This window comes from Mastigoproctus giganteus, chromosome 1 (genome assembly GCF_048544385.1).
Source record: "Mastigoproctus giganteus isolate SK-2022 chromosome 1, ASM4854438v1, whole genome shotgun sequence".
Taxonomy (NCBI): domain Eukaryota; kingdom Metazoa; phylum Arthropoda; class Arachnida; order Uropygi; family Thelyphonidae; genus Mastigoproctus; species Mastigoproctus giganteus.
In genome coordinates, this window is record NC_143575.1 from 49,133,601 (window position 1) to 49,155,119 (window position 21,519).

Genomic DNA, 21,519 nt, shown 5'->3' on the forward strand with positions numbered 1-21,519 from the left:
TATTTTGGTTATTCAGAAAATGCTTACAAATGACCACATGCAGATTATCGCCATGCTGCCTTGACCATAAGGGCACCACTTTCTCTAGACATATGGATTGCAGGAAAAAAATATACAAAAACATAAGGTTGAAAACTGTGACATATCCTGAAGCATGGAACAGATATTGGCAGCAATATCCCCCCCCTCAAGCTTATGCCACAATAGTAAAAAAAAATGGCCAATACAAATAGAAATGTCTATTCCTATAATCATGTCAGTCATAGATTGGGAAAAAACTATTGTCTGTTTTGAATCAAGATCCTTAAGTGCCTCTTACCATGAGAGACTCTGACCAGCACTCTTTTGCTGAAAGAGATACCAGCACAAAGTAGTTTTGGATCTGTTCCACTGACTAACTGTAAACAAAAGCAAGTATAAAATGATGAAATGGATATTGATAAATTTGCAGAACAACAAGATAATGTTATTGACTTAAACCCTGCAGATGACATGGAATTCTCTCTCCTAAGAAGCACTGATTACATCATGAAAAGCATAAGGCATCAGAATCTAAAAATCTATCAGATCAGATTAACAACACCAAAGGTAAACAATGGCGCATACTGTTCAATGGAACTGCAAAGGCATGAGGATGGAATGAAAGACCTGCTCTATCATTTAAAATCAGTAGCAGTTAGCTTGCAAGATACTCATCTAACTCAATTATATTTTTTAATTCTGAACTATAATATTTATTGAAAAGACAGGAATGAAGACTGCTGCACTGAATGTTTTGCATCGACATTCACTAGAGGAGTTATTCAGGGAGGGTAATGCTAGGAGGTGTATTCAACTCTTGCAGTAAGCTAGATAATCTTGTAATAACTGAGAGTAAAGTGGAGGAGAAATTGTTGAAGATAAACACAAGAAAGGCACCTGGGGTGGATGGAATCTATTCAGTTATATTAAAGGAAGCAGCAAAGGAAGTAAGCAAACCATTAGCCATAATTATGAGAGCTTCCCTGGACTCAGGGGAGGTACACATGGAAAGGTCTTTATGAAGATCATCCAGTCAAGGCTGCAAAAACATCGCGAGCAAACCACTTAAGGATCTTGATTCAAAACAGACAATAGTTTTTTCCCAATCTATGACTGACATGATTATAGGAATAGACATTTCTATTTGTATTGGCCATTTTTTTTTTTACTATTGTGGCATAAGCTTGAGGGGGGGGGGGGATATTGCTGCCAATATCTGTTTCATGCTTCAGGATGAAAAGGACCTGAGGGTAATTGTGCAGCAGATATGAAGTTTTCTGAGCAGTGCAGATGGTTTGTGAGAGTAGCTCTTGGTGTCTTGTCAATGATATACAGGAATTTTTCTAGCAGGGATAAGGTGATTATCCCCTTATATAAGGCAATGGTTAGGCCACACCTTGAGTACTGTATACAGGTCTGGAGGCCTCATTTTAAGAAGGATGTAGAGCTGTTGGAACGAGTACAGAGAAGGGCAACAAGATTAGTGAATGGAACAAAGGGTTTGCTCTTACGAAGAAAGGCTTAAGTTTTGCAAATTGCAGTGTCTGGAGACTAGGTACCTGCGAGGTGATCTGATTGAAGTGTATAAAGCCTTGAATGGTTTGAGCATGCTCAATGCGGATGGGATTCTTCCTCTTGCTCAGAATAATCACCTGAGAGGGCATAAATTCAAATTGAGGAAAGACTGTTGTAGGATAGATGTGCAGAAGTTTGCCTTTAGCCAGTGGGTGGTTGATTGCTGGAACAAACTTCCGTGTGTCATAGAAGTTGATAGCTTAAATAGATTCAAGGCAGAACTTGACAAACATTTAGAGCGAGTGGATGCTTGAAATAAGGGTGGTTTTTTTTTTTGTTGTTTTTTTTTGGCTGATGCTATATAAGCTTGCTTTCTTGCATCATGTGCCTATGCTAATGATAGTAACTCCTCAAAGGGAGTTTTGTAGGAATTTTGACATGCATAAAGTGTGTGTGCTGCAATAGTGGAACCATTACTGTGAAATGAATACTGACCATTAAGTTTCATTTTGTTTGAAGGAGACAAGGCTAACAATGGCTGGGAAATCAGTGCATTACCAACCTGATAAATAAGCTAATTTAGCCTGAAAATGCAAGTCAAGATTTGAGTAATGGTGGCTCTTAATTAAATTTGTGTAGCAAGAAATATTATAACAGCTCAAAACACCTACAAAGCAATATCCAACCATTGACAGAGAAAAGGGTTAATTGAAAATAAGAAATTTAACTATAGATGTCACTATGAGCAGCATATTAGCATCAGCCCATTGCAACCATGTAACATACAAAGAAAAATAAATTAAATAACTAGTAAAGAAAAGGGAAGAACAAAGTAGTACAAAAGAATAGTAGGACAAACCTTGGTGGTTACAAAGCTCATGCTGTTGCATGTTGTCAGAATATAATTCAAATAGAATATATGCTTATTTTCAGTAAATATATTTTTATTTTTTTGTTTGTGGTGCCCTCCTTAAATGTGCAAAAAGATTCAGCCCAAGTGGTTGGACAGCACTTATCTAGATGATGCAGTTTTACTAAGTTCATCACCAAAAACTACTGTATTTCATTTATCTCTTTACTTCTATCACAGATACAGTTTATTTTATACCTATTACTGACACATGGATATGGTTCATTAACACAAGATATGCAACTAAACTTGCCAATATTATCTATATTGCTAAGATAATTGACTTGTGCATCTGTGTCAAATTATAATACATACTCTATAGTATTCAGCACTATACTGAAATTGAAAATTTCCAATATTTGTTATCTCTCATGTTACACCCAACTTTGTATGATATTTTTAATTTTACTAGCTGCCAGACAAGGTAGTGCCAAAATAGTCGAACTGCTGGTTAAAGCTGGTGCCAATCCAGACCATGCAGACAGTGATGGCTGGACTCCTTTACGCTCCTCAGCATGGGCTGGACATGCAGAGGTCAGTCAGTTTAAGAACTATATTTTTGAAGGTTTTAAATTTGTAAAACTAAACCATTTTAACATAGCAAAATTTTAAAATTATACCTGAACAATTTTTTTTAATGTTATTAGTTTGTCAAAAGTGAATTATTAATAGTTTAATAATTATTTTTTTGAATTATTAAAATAAATAAATGTTTTTGAATTGGGAAGTGTTCCTTAACTTCTCAACAGTTTTTTTTTTTTTATATATATATTTATGGTATTTTGATGTGTGTTTTGAGTTATATTTAATCTCTGGAAAAACAGTTGAAAGTCATATAACAAAAATGGGCAGAATGTAAATGGGCAGCTCTCAATTTGACAACAAAATTATATATATATATATATATATATATATAAATGCTAGAAAGTTTGCTTAAAAAGATTGAGCAAACAAATTTCGATTTTTTTTTTTTTTTTTTTTGTTTTTTGATGAAATTTTATTTCTCATAAAATACTAAGAACTATTTTAAGTATTATAATACAGGTGATGTTGGGTGAAGAATCTGCCCCAGAGTCCTAAATGAAAAGTTCTTTCATATGATAAATTACATTTCAAATGTTTTTTTTTACAGATTGACTTAATCATGTGTAGAATATAAGTTATGAAAATTTAAAACCCCACAAGGACTTTATAATTACCCTGTATGTCATATGGAAGTCAAATAAGTATGAAGCTTGCCTGGCCCCATTGTTTGTCATGGTTCTAGGAACATAATCATGATGAACAGCAGTGACCTACTGTACAATTAAAAGTACAGGGTGGGATAAAGAAGAACTTCATCTTCTGGACCCCATACAAGTTTAGAGATTACTGAAATACTATGTGCCTTGTAGTTCTTGGAAAGATGGGGACTCTGGCAGGTGAAATCTTTATTTATTCTGTCATATTCAGTAATTTATCTTTTGGCATTTAAGTTAATTGCATTGTTCTGCCATTTTAATACTAATATCATAAACTGTATCTGATATAATCCTTCAAGATGATATTGCCACTTAAAGCATATGCAATATTTTATCCTGTATGATTTTACAAGACTTATAACTGCAATAAATACACCAATCCACATCTATAACACGGACTTTAATTAAATAAAATTAAACACAAGATTAAACTGTATATTTAATATAAAAATAAAATAGCTTGAATTTAAATGTATGAATATTACAGAGTTAAAAGCAATAAAAACAGCACCCAATCTTTCAAAGCCACCCATGTCCTTTATCAATAGTGGAGCTTTACAGCCAAGGTACATCCTTAAGTAATACCAGCAGGATTATGGCTGTCAATACGTGTTACTGAAGGAGCATGGGAATTATCCTTGCTTTTAACTCCATAGTTTCCAGTGTATTTTATTTTCATATTAAATATACAGTTTTATCTTGTGTTTACTTTACTTTTAATTTTTATTAATATCCTTTTCATATATGGTTAGTGTATTTATTGCAGTTATTACAAGTTGTTGTTTATCTAACCCCTCAGGCCTATTTGAAGAAATTATTTTACAGGATACAGTTTCTATGATTATTTGTGAGCTACTGTTTTAAACTTCAGTACTGCTAACTTGGAGCTGACAGTGGTCCTACACGATTGCATAGCGTAGTGTTCCCCAGCCTTTTTTCAGATATTGACCATTTTATATTTGAGGTAAAAACCAAAGTTCAGTTGTCTTTATAAAAAAAATAACTATTTTTAAGTACAATGATATGTACTCTTAATATAAATATATATAGTACATGTTAGAGTGTCATAGGCATACTATCACTGTAAATGGAATTGTTGCCTACCACAAAAACTCTGCTTTATTGCTAAATCCCACAGACTACTCTCATAAGTTGCTGGACCACAAGTGGCTTTCATAGCACAAGTTTGGAAACATTAATATAGTGGGTTCACCACTTTTTTTCTCTTTCAGAGAGGTCTGGATTCAAATTTTGTTAGGAATCCTTAAAGATCTCTTCAGATGGAGAGAACAGAGTTGTAATGAAGACACCTGCCAATTTCCAATCAGCCTTCCAGAGAAGTCTTCAGAGGTGGATGGTAAATCTGGTGAACAGGATAATTGGGATTACAGCAAGAATTGGATGAATTAGTGAAGGGCTTGGATCTACCCAAATCCAGTGCAGAGCTCCTAACATTTTGTTTAAAAGAATGAAACCTACTGTAACCCAGTTGCAATACTTTCACATACAGATAATTATGCATGTAATTATGCCTTTTTATTTTTAAACTGTTGCAGAACCCTTGTAGTTTTGTTTTGAGTTCAGTGGTCTTTATAAAGAAATTGGTATTATTTACAATCTAGAAGAGTGTTATCTTTTCATACACTGTTCAAGTAAAGGTTTAAAAACTGTGTTGCTTCACAATAGAAATATACACCCATCAATTTCTGTTAAAGAAAACTACAGAAATGTGGAGAATTTGTTAAAGATCAAGTGTGGCTAGTATAAATAGGATATGTGTCTGCACTTTGCAATATTGGGTTTCCTTTTGGATTTGTAAGGTGGTTTCACTAAGTTCCTTTGCTTTCTCTGCCTCTGGGACAGCAAGCCAGTAGATCAGTACTGCAGGAGAAGAAAATGGGCTGCCAGTATTGAGTTGTTGCAGCCTGGTGCACATAACAAACAATTCTTTAGTTCCAAGAAACAGTCATACTTCCACCACTCCATATCAAGCTGAGACTGGTTAAACAATTTAAAACATTGAATCCCCAAAGTGATGCCTTCAAGCATATATAGTGTTTCAAAAATACATTAATCTGTAAGGCAGTCATTTTGCCTTGTAGTGAATTGAGTGAAAATTTGCACAAAAAAAAAAAAAAAAAACAGTTGACAGTCTGATTGAAAAAAATGGGATGTGTAATGTCAATCAAGCTCCCATACTCGCACACTCGCTTGATTTTCTTCCCTCCCCTCCTTTCAGACCAAATTCAGTTGATGTTAGAGGATAATGAGGATAGATGCTACTAGGACATCCATTAACTGGATGTCCTATAGCATCTCAACTCAACAAATAATGCAGAAGACATGTTTAAACAAACTTTTTTTTTTTGTTTAACCCAAGGAGGTTTATATTTTTTTTAATAACTTGCTGTTTACATGTAGCAATGATTAATACGCTGTTCTGTACAGAAGCTAAACATTGTTAATATATCTGATTTGGCTTTATTACATATTTACTTTTATTTCATTTCTCAACAAATAATTGATGCTATTCAAAAACTAAGGTTATATTTGGAATCAGAATACCCAAATTCATAAACAGTAAGAAATGCAGGTAAACAGAACCTTTGTGAAAATTTGTTACCTGGTAGGGTCAACAGAAATCCATTTGCATTGCAGTATTTATAATTTATTGCATCATCCATGCCATATATCCATCAACAGGGCAGTGATGATGTGAATATTTATGAGGGGTCATCAGCTACATAAGCTACAAGAAATTATATCAGATTCGTAAAAATAACATGCTGTTATACAATTTTGGATGCAGATTAACAACAGACAGGAATGACCAGCTTCCTTGATTGCCAAATGATGTCATTTTAGTAATCATCATGAATGAATATTCATGATGATTACTAAAATAGAGATCACTCCACTTTCATCCAAGTGGTAGAGGGCAACTGACTAGAGCTGGATGTGTTGATAATCTTAAGCCCTAGTGCACCTCCTGCAGGGTTTGGCTTGGGCAGTTAGTTAGATTTGCACTTTATCCACCTTTTGTTTTGCATTGATAGTGGGTACTAATCTTCTACATAAAATCCTCTTTGACTTTTACCTTTCTTGCAGGAATTGAACATAGACATGATTTAGAGTACATGATGATTAAGTAAGCCCTAATCTTTAATGAAAGTTTGCTTGGTTACATGCTTTGGATTTGCTCCTGCCAGGAGACTGGAGGGAGTATGGGTATGAATGGGGATAGTTGCTGGAACTATCCCCATTCAGCCCTGTTGGATTGGATGGACACTGAAAAACATGACTTGCAAATTTATATACTTAATCCAATCAGGTGTTTAAATGTCAGTATTTTGGTTATTCAGAAAAATGACCATATGCAGATTATCACCATGCTGCCTTGACCACAAGGGCACCACTTTCTCTAGACATATAGATCGGAAAAAAAACAAAAAAAAAAAAAAAAAATACAAAAACATAAAGGTAGAAAACTGTGTGACACATCCTGAAGCATGGAAACAGATATTGGCAACAATACACCTCTCCACCAAGCTTATGCCACAGTAGTAAAAAAATGGCCAAAACCAATACAAATTTCTATTCCTGTAATCATGTCAGTCATAGATTGGGAAAATATTGTCTGTTTTGAATCAAGATCCTTAAGTGCTTCTTACCACGAGAGAATTTGCTTACAGGTGAGACATCCACCTGTAAGCAAATTCTCTGAATTTAAAGTACTAGAGCATGGGAGAATGTGACAAAAACCCTTGAACCTGACCATATTGACAAGTGTATGCAAAGCAGGCAGCTAGGGCTTTGCTAGTTGGTACTTCTGTATTTTCCTTCAAAAGAAGGGTTAATGAAATTTCCAAGAGAAGAATGCATCTGATCCAGCTCATGTGGATTTATTTTTTGTTCTCAATTTGAGAGGAAATGTTGGGTGCCCTGTCACTCTGTTTCCAGGTTTCTCTGAATTGGGTTCAGAGTGGCTGTTCCACAAAGCCCTGTCTAGGGAGTTATTTCCCAGTGTTCCTGTGGCCTGATGATGACACATCTGTTTTGGAAGGGGGGTACATGGAATTTGAGTAAGTAGGGCACAGTTACGTTTTGGTTGGAGGAATAAGGAAAACAGGTTTGCTACTCAGCACATCAGTCTTATATTCTGGAGGTGCTTCACTGTGAGAACTGTCTTGGTCGTATACTACTCAGTAACACAGCTCAAATGGAGCTGTGCTATTGAGTAGTATACGATCAGAGTATTTACCAACACCACAGTTTCGACCCATTTTGGAGTCTTATCAGGCACCATGAAGATGAACAAACAATTGATGAGATATACCTCCCATATGTGAGATGGTACAGCAGATGAAAAAAAAAAAAAAAAAAAAACCTATTAATTCTGTGAAGGGCAAAGGACTTGTGTTCAGTGAAAGTTACAAAATATAGTTTTTGTAGCTCTCATTTTCCACTGGTGCAGTGCTTTTTTTTGATATGAGGGTTGTTCTATAAACAACGATCATAACTTTTTTTTTTTTCTCCCTCCCACAACATACTTTTATTGATGGTCCTTTTCAAAGTAGCCCCATTTGATGAAATGCACTTACTCCAATGTTTCTGCCATTCTCCAAAAACATGATGAAAGTCATTTTTTGGCATTTTATGCCACCTCCAATGTCGACAACTGGAAAATGTTTTCCTCGCAGCTCCTTTAACTCTGGAAATTAAAAAAAATAATAAAAATTGCAGTGAAAGTTCAAGACTGTAGGGCAAATGAGGAAACACATTTGGCATTAATGCCGGCTAAGTACTTGATGACAGTATGAAGTCTCATATTGTCGTGATGCAGCATCCACCATCTGCATACAGTTGTGGTTATCTGCGACGAATGTGATCCTGCAAAGTGTGCAGCACAGATCTGAAGTAAGGTCCCATAACAGCCCTATGATGCGGCACAACATGCTGGTAAACCATTCCTTGAATGTCAAAAAAAAAAATGACCAAACCTTTCCTGCCAAAGTCACAACTTTTGCTTTTTTTTTGTGTTACGGATGACATAGGCTTCCAAATAGAGCTTTGTTGCTTACTCTCTTGGTCAAAATGATGAAGCCACATCTCATCTGTCATTGTCACCTTGTGCAGAATCTCACATCTTCGGTAACAATCCATTGCAGCTCCTAACAAACCTCCATGCAAACTTGCTGTTGCTCAGGTTAGTGAATAGTTTTGGAACCCAGGGTGCTCAATCATGTCATACACAAATAGTAATGGAAAATACAGTGTGTGCTTCCTATTCTGAACATCTCTGCCAGTTGCCTTACTGTTATACAACAATCTTTTCACAATTACAGAAGCAGTGATTAGAGCTCCAGGACTGCTGATTTTTGTGGTCGAATCAAGTTCATCTTTAAAAATTCTAAACCACCTGCAAGATGTGCTATGTGGAAACATAGATTCACCATACGCCTCTTAACATTTCACATGATTCAGCAGATGTTTTCTTGAGACAGAAAGAGAATTTGAGAGCAACATACTGTTCTTCGCATGTCACATCCATTTTTACATAGGCTAAACTGAACAGGCATAAACTTGACCAACTGCCATGGCCATACAGTGTGCACAAATCAACGGGGCAGTTGCTATGCAATGCAGCTTGGTTTGATCTTAAATTCTGCAGCTCAGCTAGAAATAGCAGGCAGCAGAGTTTTTCATGAAAATTATGATCATTCTTTATTGAACAGTCCTCTTAGTAGTGCAGTACAAAGGCAATTCATATTAAAGTGCCCTGCACAATAAGATCAATGCACTTATTGTAAGTAGCAAACCTAGTCTGTTTATGTAGTTTAAACTACTAGAATAAAATGAAGCTGTGTCCACTTGTAAAATAATGTTTATTTCTCTCATAGCATGATGGTGTAAACCTAAATTTACTTGAGTTTTTTTTCATCTGCTAACCATCTCAGAAGATGTATCCCAGAATAACCATCCAGAGTTATTTTGGGATATCTCATTACTGGATGATTCTGTTCTGCACAGCGCCTACTCTCTTACTGATGAGATCCTGAAAAGACCAAAATTGTGATATGGGTAATGACATACATTTAAATAAATAGCAACATATTTCGCCATTGAAGTAGTGCTTTCTATTTAGAATAGTGCAATATGAAATTCATAGAAGTACCTCCTAGTCGTGAGATCAATACGTTAAGTAGCAAACCTGGTTTGCTTATTACTATGCACAAAATGAAGTTAATAAATATCTCTTGGCAACAATACAGCTTATCAGGTAACACAGCCAGGGGGACAGAGAGCCATATGTCCCTTAACCATGCATATGTGTTCCTAGCTATCTCAAAAATCCAGTCATCATGCCTCATCCCCTTGCGATGATACCTGGATACGATGCAGAACACAGCCATTCAAATATGACTTGCATGCTGTTATAGAGATTCAAAGCAGGGATGGCAGTGTGTAACACTCTGAATTATGAAGTAAATTTAGCCAATTCAAATCACTGAATACCTCTCCATCGCAGCTTGGAGTGGTCGTAGGGAATTGTCTTAACCTGGAGGTGATGATGCCTCGTCCAATAGGCCCCCATCTTTTATTGTGCTTAGGCAGCACATTTGTCTGCCACCTATTTGGAGAAGTCTGGGTTCCATTCCTGTCAATGCTGGAGAAACTTCTAAAGTCCTCTTTGATTGAGGCTGTAATTAGCTCAGGTGGTGGAAGCAGGATTTTTTTGCTTAAGTTATTCCAGGTTTTTCAGACCACATAACATTCAAAGTTGGCCGGTGAACATCTGTTTCTATACACCAAAATGTTTTAGTGCAAATGGTAACTTTGTGTAAATCAGCCTAATGTATCACAGGCAGGTATCCTCAAACGGGTTTCTGTTGAGCTGACCTTCCTTATATATATAATCTTATAATTCCTTATGTTGGTTTTCCTTTTGTTTTGGCCTTTTTTTTTTTTTATTCTTCTTTTTAAGCATGCTATTCTGTATGAAAAAAAAATGTTGGATAGTTGAATAAAAATACAGATAACTACTGAATATGTAAAAAAAAAAAAAAAAAATTAACATAATATGATTAAAAATTATTTTTAGTAGTTATAAGAGATAATTAAATTGACAGATGACAGAGAAAAAAAAAATGGCATTAAAAGTGCTATATTTTATACAGGTTGTGAACACGCTTTTGGAAAATGGAGCTGAAGTGGATTTAGCTGATTCAGATCATCGAACAGCTCTCCGTGCTGCAGCTTGGGGTGGTCACGAGGAAGTAGTCTTAAGGTTACTGCAATATGGTGCTAATGTTAATAAAGAAGATAATGAAGCCCGAACACCACTGATTGCTGCAGCTTACATGGGTCACACTGAAATTGTTGAACATCTTTTGGAACATGGAGCTGCTATTAATCATGAAGATTCTGATGGACGTACTGCACTGTCTGTAGCAGCCCTTTGTGTTCCTGCCTCAGAAGGCCATGCAGGTGTTGTCAGTCTTCTGTTAGAAGAAGGTGCTGAGGTAGACCATCGAGACAAAGATGGAATGACACCACTCTTAGTTGCTGCATTTGAAGGACATAGTGAAGTTTGTGAATTGCTTTTAGAGGGTGATGCAGATGTAGATCATACAGACAATAGTGGCCGTACTCCATTATTTGCTGCAGCCTCCATGGGTCATCCAACAGTAGTGAGTTTGTTATTGTTTTGGGGAGCAGCAGTGGACACTATTGATTCCGAAGGAAGAACTGTATTATCTATTTCTGCAGCTCAGGGTAATGCTGAAGTAGTTCGCCAATTACTGGACCGTGGACTAGATGAAATGCATCGAGATAATGCTGGTTGGACTCCACTTCATTATGCTGCATTTGAAGGCCATGAAGATGTGTGTGAATTACTTTTGGAGGCTGGAGCCAGAGCTGCAGAAGTGGATAATGATGGCCGAATTCCTCTAATCTTGTCAGCACATGAAGGTCATTCATCTTTAGTTGCTAAGCTACTTGACTATAACCGTTCCATGATTGATCATCGTTCTCATGATGGTAAGACAGCCCTTAGAGTGGCAGCTCTAGAGGAACACAGAGAAACGGTGAGTTTTTATTGAAGACTTACTGATGGATATTATGGTTGTTTTTATTACTTGTACATTCTGGTAAAAAAATTATAATTAAGAAATAACATAAAAAATATCTAAATGCCTACACTTATTGATTTTATCTGAGTATTTAAAATGCCTAATTATATTACTTTTTAAAGATGCATGAGTAACAAAGCACTTTCCTGGCAAGCTTTAAACTGTTTCCATTTAAGTATAATGGCATTTGGTTTGAATGGATTGAGCAGGCTCAATGCTGATGGCATTCCTCCTCTCTTGCTCAGACTACACACGTGAGGGGACAAATTCAAATCGAGGAAGGATGGTTGTAGAATATTTGTGCAGAGGTTTTGGCGATTGATTGTTGGAACAAACTTCCATCTGTTTTTGGGAAGTGGGTATTTTGAAAAAAATTCAAGGAAGGGCTAAACAAATTATTGGAGAGGTGATGTGGGATTTTTTTTTTTTTTGACGGATGCTTCATAAGCTTGCTTTCTTGCATCATATGCCACTACTAATACTAAATGCACTATTTTCATAATAAACCCAGTATTTATAAAGGAGGTTAATTAAAGTGGATCTTTACTGTGATTTGTTGAATTAGCTGATTCAGCATACTTTATATGTGTAAAGAATGTTGTTATTGAAGGGTTTTAAATGCATGAAGAGCTTAGGCCATACTGCATCATATTTAATGTCTGTAAATTGCACGTATTCTGTGGTCGATTTGTTTGTTAGATGAACCCAAATTGCCAGGAGGGAAAAAAACCATGCTACCCTTGCCTGAGACTAACTAACTTAGTCACATTGGAAAAAAAGCTTATAAAAATTCCTCGCATCATTGATAGGATTTGAACTTGGATCTTTTCCACCCAGGGTGGGGAGGATGGCAACTATACCAACTGCTGCCCATGAGGGCATAGAAAGAGTGAAACTCACACCAGTAGGTCAGTATTAATGAGGAAAGGGAGGGTGATTATCCAACAGGTTGAAACAGTATTGATTCAAAATTAAAAGTTTTGTCACTCCATAACCTGCTACCAAACACCTGCTATCTAAACAACCCCAAGTACTTTTTAGCTCTTTTCTTCTCCTCACCAACACTGCTCATCCATCTGAAATTCATAATACCTTTCAAAGACCAATGTAAATTTTATTAATATTCAAGAAAGGACAGACATTTATAGAAGTATGTTAAATTTAATTTTTTTATATATCAAGCATATTTATAGTCAAGTTATTGAATGTCCCTCATATTAGTGGATGGTGCCACTTTCAAGTATTTGATTTCAACAGACAGCTCTCTAATTTTTTCTACTGCTTTACTACATTTTTCCATCCTCTTAAACTTCAGAATTACCACATTGGGAAACACTAATCTGAGCAGTAACAAAATATTTTTTACATAATACTCTTCAGAAGTTTATACTGCTATGAGATGATATGTGAATATTTCCAAATAATTATTGATCTCCCCCATTCTGGTCATGGATTTTATGGCAATGGTAAAATAAATTAAGTTCAAAGTTTGTGGTAATTCATTTTTATAATTGCTTAAAAAATGCAGACAACCTTAAAAATCCAAAGGATAACTAAGCTTTTCTTATAACAAAGTTTCGTGTTCCACAATCTAAAGAAATATTGAAACTCAATACCAGATTAAGGATAAGCTAAATAAGCCATGGCTCTGAGGCTCAACAGTTTTTTCTTTTGTGTGGATAAAAATCTGTAATTACATGCTTATTATCAAAATTACTGTAACTCAGAGTGAAAATGGATACAAAATAGATTGTGACAAGTTTAATAATAGTAAATATACATATATTAGATACATACAAACAAAAAGCTTTCAGTTGTTTTGTCGACCCTCCTCAGTTAAACTGACAGTTAAGAATGAAGCATGAGGGCGTGTACTGCCAGTCTTGTACGTGAAGTGTGTGATTAATTGTTGGATGTTGAAGCTTGTGGCTGTGATGTATGCGGATGTTGCCAGCATTTGTCAATAGTCAGGATTGCTGTTTCGATGATGGGGTGGACTCGACATTCACTGCTCCTGTTGCTGAGGTATTGGAGCATTTGATGTTCAACAACTCCAACCAGGCGTGTCGTCGATAGTGGCGGGACCTATCCACAATCACAACATCGCGGTGTGGGTCAATGTCGTGGTGGGTTGCCCAAACGTGTTCGGCAATAGCTGAGTGCTCCACATCCGCTAAGTGGATTGCTCTTTCGTGTCCCCACCTTACTACATAGCAGATTGGTCTACCGAATCTCTTGCCATGACTGCACTAGCTGCTACATCGGGGAAACTGGGAGACTGCTCCAATACCTCGGTCAACAGGAGCAGTGGATGTCGAGTCCACCCCATCATTGAAACAGCAATCCTGACTATTGACAAATGCTGGCAACGTCCGCATGCATCACAGCCACAGGCTTCAACATCCAACAATTAATCACACACTTCACGTACAAGACTGGCAGTACACGCCCTCATGCTCCATTCTTAACTGTCAGTTTAACTGAGGAAGGTTGACAAAACAACCGAAAGCTTTTTGTTTGTATGTATCTAATCTAATATGTATATTTCCTATTATTAAACTTGTCACAATCTGTTTTGTATCCGTTTTCGCTCTGAGTTACAGTAATTTTGATAATAAATCAACCCCGGGCGCTCACATCTGGTGAGTATGGGCTTGGCACACCCAGGGTCCTGAGCTGGATATCATCATTCTTCCCTTTCTTGGTGATTCCCTTCTACTTTTGACTCTCTCTCTCTCTCTCTCGGTAACTTGGGAATTTTTTTTTTCCTGGTGCAGCATAAGCCTTCCTTGCGCCATATGGCTATTAATAATAATGAATCCAGAGCGCACGGGCCTCTTTAATCGTAATTACGTGCTGTTGCTTCATCATGTCTAAATCCATGTTTTTATATATTCCTCCCCCACCCAAGCAGCCCCTATCACTATGGAGAAATACCTGTAAATTTGGTTTACAAAATGTTACGAGCAGTAGCGTAAGCAGGATTTTTTGTCAGCAGGTATGTTCACAAAAAAAAGGTGCCAATTGCCAAATGCTAAAAAGTGACACAATATCAGATTTCGGGATCAGGGGGTACAATGTACCTGCTGACCCAACCCTGGCTACGCCACTGATTACAAGTCGCGTTATGGGGCAAAAATTTCTGGGGAGATTTTTGCCCCATAACAGCAACTGCATATAAAGCTATGATAAAAAAATTATGGCTTTATACAGTGACTGAACTTAAAGAGAATAAACTACAAATGACCTATCCGTTTGAAATTTCCCTGGATGCTGTATAGTAGAACATGGAAATGTTTATTTTTTTTAAATATGAAATATTTTCATAAGGGGGGTTGTAAAGCATTATATTACACATCAAGCATATTCATTATTTATAATTACTCTTATTTAATTATTTTTTGTAAACATTTAAATATCATATAACTTAATGAAAATCTATTGAACCATGATATGTTTAAAAAAATAGCCCAAGATATGTGTGTGTGTATATATATAGTAACGAATAATAGTATTAAGAAGTTAATTAATATAGGGGGTGGAAGTGACTGTACGAAAGAGATAGTAATATGACACTGAAATTGTGAAAGACACAGCAATGTTATTTCATTTTGGTCGCTTTTTCACTTCTTATTTTTATCTCCAGTCCATCTCTTCTTCTTTTCCATTCTATATATCGCTCCCAGTGTATACCGTATTTTCATTAGACTTAAACCAATTAAATCTCCTTTGTGTGTTCTACTTACAATATTATATATATATATATAAAATGCATGCCACACACACACACACTTGGATTTCTGATTAATGAAATTTAGAATAGCATGAGGAATGTTCCCATAAAAGAACTAGATAAAATTTTATGAAAATCCATCCACCGAGAGTTGCATTGTTACATGGACAGACATACACAGAGCTAATAGATACTTATGCATTTGTGAATGTACATAAAATTTCTCTCTCTGTGTAACTTGGAAATTTTTTTTTAGCTGGTGCAGCATAAGCCTCAGGCTTCCTTGCACTATATGGCTAGTAATAATAATAAGTTCAGAGGAAAGTTTGATATAAGGTAAATATCTAACTCTGATACATAATTCATAAAAATGAATGAATTTCTAAATGTATCTTCCATCTAATTACCAATTATCTTTCAGAATGACAGCACAAATGAAATATAAATTTGAGGCAGTGCACATCTGCATAATGTTTTCAGTATAATGCTGAAATATCTGATATCTTGCATCCTGATATAGATAAACCTTGATTTTAAATGCTCCATTTAATTAGATATCAGATTTTCTGGATAATGTTTGGACAGAGAAGGGCAACAAGATTAGTGAATGGAACAAAGGGTGGTTCTTATGAAGAAAGGCTTAAGTTTTGCAAATTACAGTGTCTGGAGACTAGGCACCGGCGAGGTGATCTGATAGAGGTGTATAAAGCCTTGAATGGTTTGAGCATGCTCAGTGCTGATGGGATTCTGCCTCTTGCTCAGAATAATCACCTGAGAGGGCATAAATTCAAATTGAGGAAAGATAGATGTGCGGAAATTTGCCTTTAGCCAGCGGGTAGTTGGTTGGTGGAACAGACTTCCATCCCTTGTTGTGGAAGTTGATAGCCTAAATAAACTTAAGGCTCAGCTGGACAGGTATTTTGAACTAACGGAGGGGTGAAGTGGAAGGTTGTTTTTTTTTTTTTTTTATTTATTTTTGGCTGATGCTGCATAAGCTTGCTTTCTTGCATCATATGCCTCTACTAATGCTAATGTTCTTGGAACCAGGAAGTAGATTGTCTGGATTATCACATGCCGATTGAGGGTTTTACAGGGATCGGATACACTTAAATAGAAAGGATGCAAGAATATTTGCTGATGCTATCGAAGCAGTATTAGGTAGGGATCGGAAAACTAATAGTTAACGGTGGTCGCAGGCAGAGGTGAAAGTGATTCTTTCACTGCTTCTATTGGAATGAGCAGCAGCCTGGAAAGCAAGATGCTGGGGATTTCAAAGACTGCTGGGAGTCATCATGGAACAAGTAAATACATGGGCTGTGTTAGGATAACTAAGAATAAGAACAGGTGCATGTATACTTGTATGTACACCAAGACTAAGAGTACAGTAAATAAATTTGATGAATCTGAAGTGTTGGTGAAGACATCAAAGGTGGATATTGAGGGATTAGCAGAGATGTGGTGTCACACAGATAGAAAAAAATGCAGAATTGGAATTTAAGGAGTACAATGTATACAGATAGGATAGACAGGATATGAAGGGAGGAGGATTTATGTTGTTAGTTAAGAAATAAAATCTAAGGCAGTGCACCCAGTTGACATAAATAGTCAGTTTGGTGTGACATAAGCACTGGGAAAGCAAAAACGAGAGTAGGAGTGTGTTGTTGTTATTTGGTTTTTAGGAGCATTAGCAACTAAGGCCATATTGCTCTGGGGATATGTGGTGGTCATTCCCTGACCTTTCTGCATCATCCGTATTTGGTGGTCACGGGCTCAAACCCCGGTCTAATCAAGAAGTGTGTGCTACGCACTGCTGCTTCTGCTCACCTGGCTGCAGAGGTGCCTAGGAGTGTGTTATAGGCCTAATGATGCCGAGTACAACAAACAACTGTTTATGTTGTTAGTTAAGAAATAAAATCTAAGGCAGTGCACCCAGTTGACATAAATAGTCAGTTTGGTGTGACATAAGCACTGGGAAAGCAAAAACGAGAGTAGGAGTGTGTTGTTGTTATTTGGTTTTTAGGAGCATTAGCAACTAAGGCCATATTGCTCTGGGGATATGTGGTGGTCATTCCCTGACCTTTCTGCATCATCCGTATTTGGTGGTCACGGGCTCAAACCCCGGTCTAATCAAGAAGTGTGTGCTACGCACTGCTGCTTCTGCTCACCTGGCTGCAGAGGTGCCTAGGAGTGTGTTATAGGCCTAATGATGCCGAGTACAACAAACAACTGTACAGAGAGAAATAGTGGGCCAATAAATCAGAATATCTTATAATGGGGGACTTTCCAGATATGGATTGGGGACTTGTGGGTTGGTCACTTGCACACTAGCAAGACTTTTCTGAATTTATTTGATGATTGTTTTCTACAGCAGCATGTTTGAGAGGCAACCAGAGGGAGTAATACTCTTGATCTGATTATCAGCAATGATTATTCATGCATTAAAAATCTGCAGATAAAAGAACCCTTAGGTGGCAGTGATCACAGTGTACTGATGTGGGATTATTTAAAGATGTAACTACCATCCGGGGTAAAGGGAAGGGTTTTTGCTTTTGTAAAGGTAACTACAGTGGTTTCAGACGACTTTTAAATTCTATGCAGTGGGACCAACTGATGTTACCAACAGCAAATTCTAATTGGGAAGTATTCACAAAATTAATCTTGGAAGCTACTAGGCTTTTCATACCAACTAAGAAATACAGTTCAGCCTAACCAGATGTCAGATGAACTAATGAGACTCGTGGAAGAGAAGAAAAATGCATGGGATGCATATAAATTATCAGTTGACACAGAAGCCTATGGTAAATATAAGCCAATCTGCAATCAAGTAACTAAGGGGGTTAGGAAAGCTAAGATGTAGATTACAAGAAATCTTTGGCAAAGGATGGAAAGAAAAAGAGCAAAGAGACTTAATTATGTAAACTCTAGAGCGAAGATGAATCAGATTGGTCCACTTGACATCGATGGTTTGACAATTCATGATCCTGCTCAGGTAGCTGACAAATTGAATGAGTATTTTGCATCTACATTCCACATGAGGAATTCTTGGAAGTGGAGGCCAGATGTTTATCAAACACTAACAGGGAGCTAAATGATTCTGTAATAACTGAGAGCAAAGTGGAGGAAAAATTGAAGTTAAACGTAAGAAAGGCATATGGGGTGGATGGAATCTATCCTGTTATATTAAAGGAGGCAGCAAACCCTTAGCCATAATTATGAGAGCATCCTTGGATACACAGGAGGTCCCAATGGACTGGAGAAGTGCAAACGTAACCCCAATTCAGAAAGGGGGATCAAAGGGTGATAAGAGTAATTACAAACCTGTTAGTTTAACTTCTATTCCGGGGAAATTAATGAAGATACTGCAGGATCATCTATACAAGACTGCAGTTATATAGTTCAAACAAAGCATGGGTTTATTAAGGGGAAGTCTTGTCTGACTAATTTGATTGGATACTATGCTGTGGTCACAAAGGAACTGGAAGCAAAAAATAATTGGTCATATACTTGGATTTCGGGAAAGCTTTTGATACTGTTATGCATGGAAGACTGCTGTACAAATTGGATCAGTACAGCATTAAGGGAAAGTTGCTACTATGGATAAAGGGATGGTTGAGCCAGAAGACGGATAGTGGTAATCAATTGACACTGCTCTTCTGGGACTAATATTCTTAGTGGAGACCACCAGGGTTCAGTGTTGGGTCCATTGTTGTTTTCTCTATTTATCAATGATAGTGATGAAGGTATATTAGGCTTATTTGCCAAGTATTTCAGATAATACAAAGGTTGGCAGGATTAATGACAATGATGAGAGTAATGATAGTGCACTACTGCAACAGGATCTAGAAAAGTTCAGCAGATGGGCTAAGAGGTTGCATTTCTCAATGTTAAACTTCAGTTGCTAAGTACTGCATATGGTTAGCAGTAACCCCACAGTACATGTACCAACTGCACGGTACTACACTCATGGCAGTGGAATGAAGAAGACCTGGAGTAATTGTGCAGTCAGGTATGACATTTCCTTAGCAGTGCAGACAGCCTATCAGAGCAGCTGAGGGTTTCGTGTATGATATACAGGAATTTTGTTGACAGGGAAAAGGTGATTATCCCTTTGTATAAGGCACTGGTCAAGCCACACCTTGAGTTGGCCTTATTTTAGGAAGGGTGTAGAGCTGATGAAATATAGAGAAGGCCAATGAGATTGATGAGTGGAACAGAGGGTTGCTCTTACCAAGAAAGGCTTAAATTTTGTGTGCTGCAGCATCGATTGCTCAAACAAACTTCTATCTGCTGTAGAAGTTGATAGCTTAAATAAATGGTTGTGTGAAATGGAAGGTGTTTTTTTTTTTGCTGATGCTGTTATAAGCTTTCTTTCTTGTATCATATGCCTCTACTAATGCTAACTATTAGAACACAAACAGTGAATTCCTTAGCCTTTCGTGGCTAGAGATCTAGGAATTCATTGTCTAGTAAAATAAAATTGAACATAGAAACTGAGAAAGACAAAAGAAATATAAAATCAAGCACCTTTTGAGAGTGCATAGTCCTAAACACTTGTGCAAAAAATCAAAAATATGAATGTCCCGTTGTGAGTCACAACAATAATGTAGTCAAAGCATCAGACAAATTGTACACATATACAGGGTGTCTCAAAAATATTGGTACAAACGTTTAGGGGAGGTAGGTAACATCTAAAGGAATGTGAATCGCATAGGAACCCATAACCAGAAATGTCACGGGAAAGTAGTAGCAGAGGCACAAGAAGCAGAAATTACACAAGACAGTAATTAGTGGCAAACATTTATTTGACATAATATTAAAATAGAGTACGAGATGGATGCATTTCATGATGTTACAACAGATGCTCGAAGGTTCCACCATGAGACACGATGCATGCGTGACACCGACACAGCATGGATTGGCGGACACGGTCGAACACACCTGGAGTCTCTTTGACAGTAGCAGCAGCGCAGACGAGTCTCGCCACGAGATCCATTTCCGTCTCCACAGGCGATTCATACACGATAGATTTGAGGGCCCCACAGAAAGAAATCAAGGCTTGATAAATCAGGTGAGCATGGGGGCCAGCAATGGGTCCACCACGGCCAATCCATCAACGTCCAAAAACACATGTTCGAATGGTCACGAACACACCTTCCATAATGAGCAGGCGCCCCATCATGTTGAAACCAAATTGCGTCTTACATTTGCTGGAACATCGTCAAGTAACCCTGGTAGAACTTGTTCAAGAAAGATCCAATATTTAGTGGAGTTCATGCGGGATGGTAACAGGTATGGGCTGACTAAGCAGTCACCGACCATACCTGCCCACACATTTATTGCGAAGCGATGTTGTGCCGCATGGGGGCGCACACCATGTGGGCCCTCTGCTAATCCATACACTAGGTGCATGTCTGCCAGCTCACAGTTCGTATATCAATGCATGCTCTTCATGCGGCGAATACTGCTTGAATGAGTAAACCAGAAATTTTCCCTCTCGCAAACTGATGAACAGTGCCGTGTACCGACTTACGGTGACATTTCCGGTTATGGGTTCCTATGCGATTCACATTCCTTTAGATGTTACCTACCTTCCCCTAAACGTTTGTACCAATATTTTTGAGACACCCTGTATATATATAAAACAATCTAGTTTTTGCATTTCTAAGTTACTGTGCAGCTTTGATATTTCAGTTCATTTATAAATTTGCATAGGATAGATAGTACAGTGTATACACACACACATATGCAATGTATTGTGTTAGATGACAACCCAGTGTTTGCCATGTTAGTTTTGTATATATGGGTGTGAAGAGAGAAATTTCTTTAAAAAATTTTTTTTTTTTTTTTTTCACTTAAGTTTTTTATTCAATAAAAATGGCATACAAACAAAGTGGAGTGAAAGGGAGAAATGGGTAGTAAGTATTAGCAATAAGTAGAAAATTGAGAAATTAGAGGCACACATTC

At 37.1% G+C, this 21,519-nt stretch overlaps 1 protein-coding gene across 2 annotated transcripts in view; it reads left to right on the top strand.

The window, feature by feature from the left end:
* LOC150090778 (uncharacterized) overlaps positions 1-21,519 on the top strand; it is a 144,626-nt gene that overhangs the window by 119,338 nt on the left and 3,769 nt on the right. For both annotated transcript variants that reach the window (XM_090372629.1, XM_090372639.1), the window contains exons 3-4: positions 2,859-2,980; positions 10,866-11,777. In XM_090372629.1, coding sequence (XP_090228755.1) covers positions 2,859-2,980; positions 10,866-11,777 — 1,034 coding nt within the window. The remainder of the gene's footprint in view (positions 1-2,858; positions 2,981-10,865; positions 11,778-21,519) is intronic.